The sequence below is a fragment of the Egretta garzetta genome, unplaced genomic scaffold, assembly GCF_000687185.1.
Source record: "Egretta garzetta isolate BGI_Z169 unplaced genomic scaffold, ASM68718v1 scaffold1283, whole genome shotgun sequence".
Lineage (NCBI taxonomy): Eukaryota > Metazoa > Chordata > Aves > Pelecaniformes > Ardeidae > Egretta > Egretta garzetta.
In genome coordinates this window covers 30,196-30,738 of record NW_009259132.1, presented here as the reverse complement: position 1 = coordinate 30,738, position 543 = coordinate 30,196, and the positions used below count along the sequence as shown (strand labels likewise).

At 67.4% G+C, this 543-nt stretch overlaps 1 protein-coding gene across 1 annotated transcript in view; it reads right to left on the bottom strand.

The window, feature by feature from the left end:
- LOC118451970 (SWI/SNF complex subunit SMARCC2-like) overlaps positions 1-543 on the bottom strand; it is a gene marked incomplete at its 3' end in the record, with an annotated part of 4,834 nt that overhangs the window by 1,749 nt on the left and 2,542 nt on the right. The window contains exons 2-4 of the mRNA XM_035891160.1: positions 420-512; positions 253-322; positions 4-95 (exon numbers count right to left, since the gene is read on the bottom strand). Coding sequence (XP_035747053.1) covers positions 4-95; positions 253-322; positions 420-512 — 255 coding nt within the window. The remainder of the gene's footprint in view (positions 1-3; positions 96-252; positions 323-419; positions 513-543) is intronic.

Here is a 543-nt window from a genome sequence, read left to right as displayed (position 1 = left end):
GACCCCGGCCCAGGACCCCCCTCCCCTGTCGGGGTAGTAGCCCCAGTGCAGCAGGACCTGCTTGTCGCGCTTCATGACTGGCCGGACCCACTCCTCTGCGGGAGACACGGAGCGGGGCCGGCGCTGAGCACGGAGCTGCCGTCCCACTGAGAGCCACCTGTGACGCCGAGCACGGCTCTGGCCCCCAAACACCTCCCCCGCCCTGGGTGTTTCACCACGAGCTCGGAGCAAGGGGCTTCCCCGTGCACCCACCTTCCTCCAGGTTCCCGGGGACAGGACAGACGACATGGGACGCGTTGCTCTTGTCCTCGGTCACTGTGCCCTGCGAGGAGAGCAGGGGAGTGGGTCCAGGGCTGAGTGCTGGGACAAGGTGTTGGATGGGGCCCCCCCGTGCCCCCCACCCCGGCGCTGCCACCGACCTGGTGCCTCTTGACGATGTCCTTCAGCTTGCTCAGCAGCTTGGGCTCGATCTCCTGGTGCAGGAAGATGTTGGGCCGGGCCAGGCAGTTGTTCTGAGGAAAGAGGAGAGCAGAGCGGTGAGTG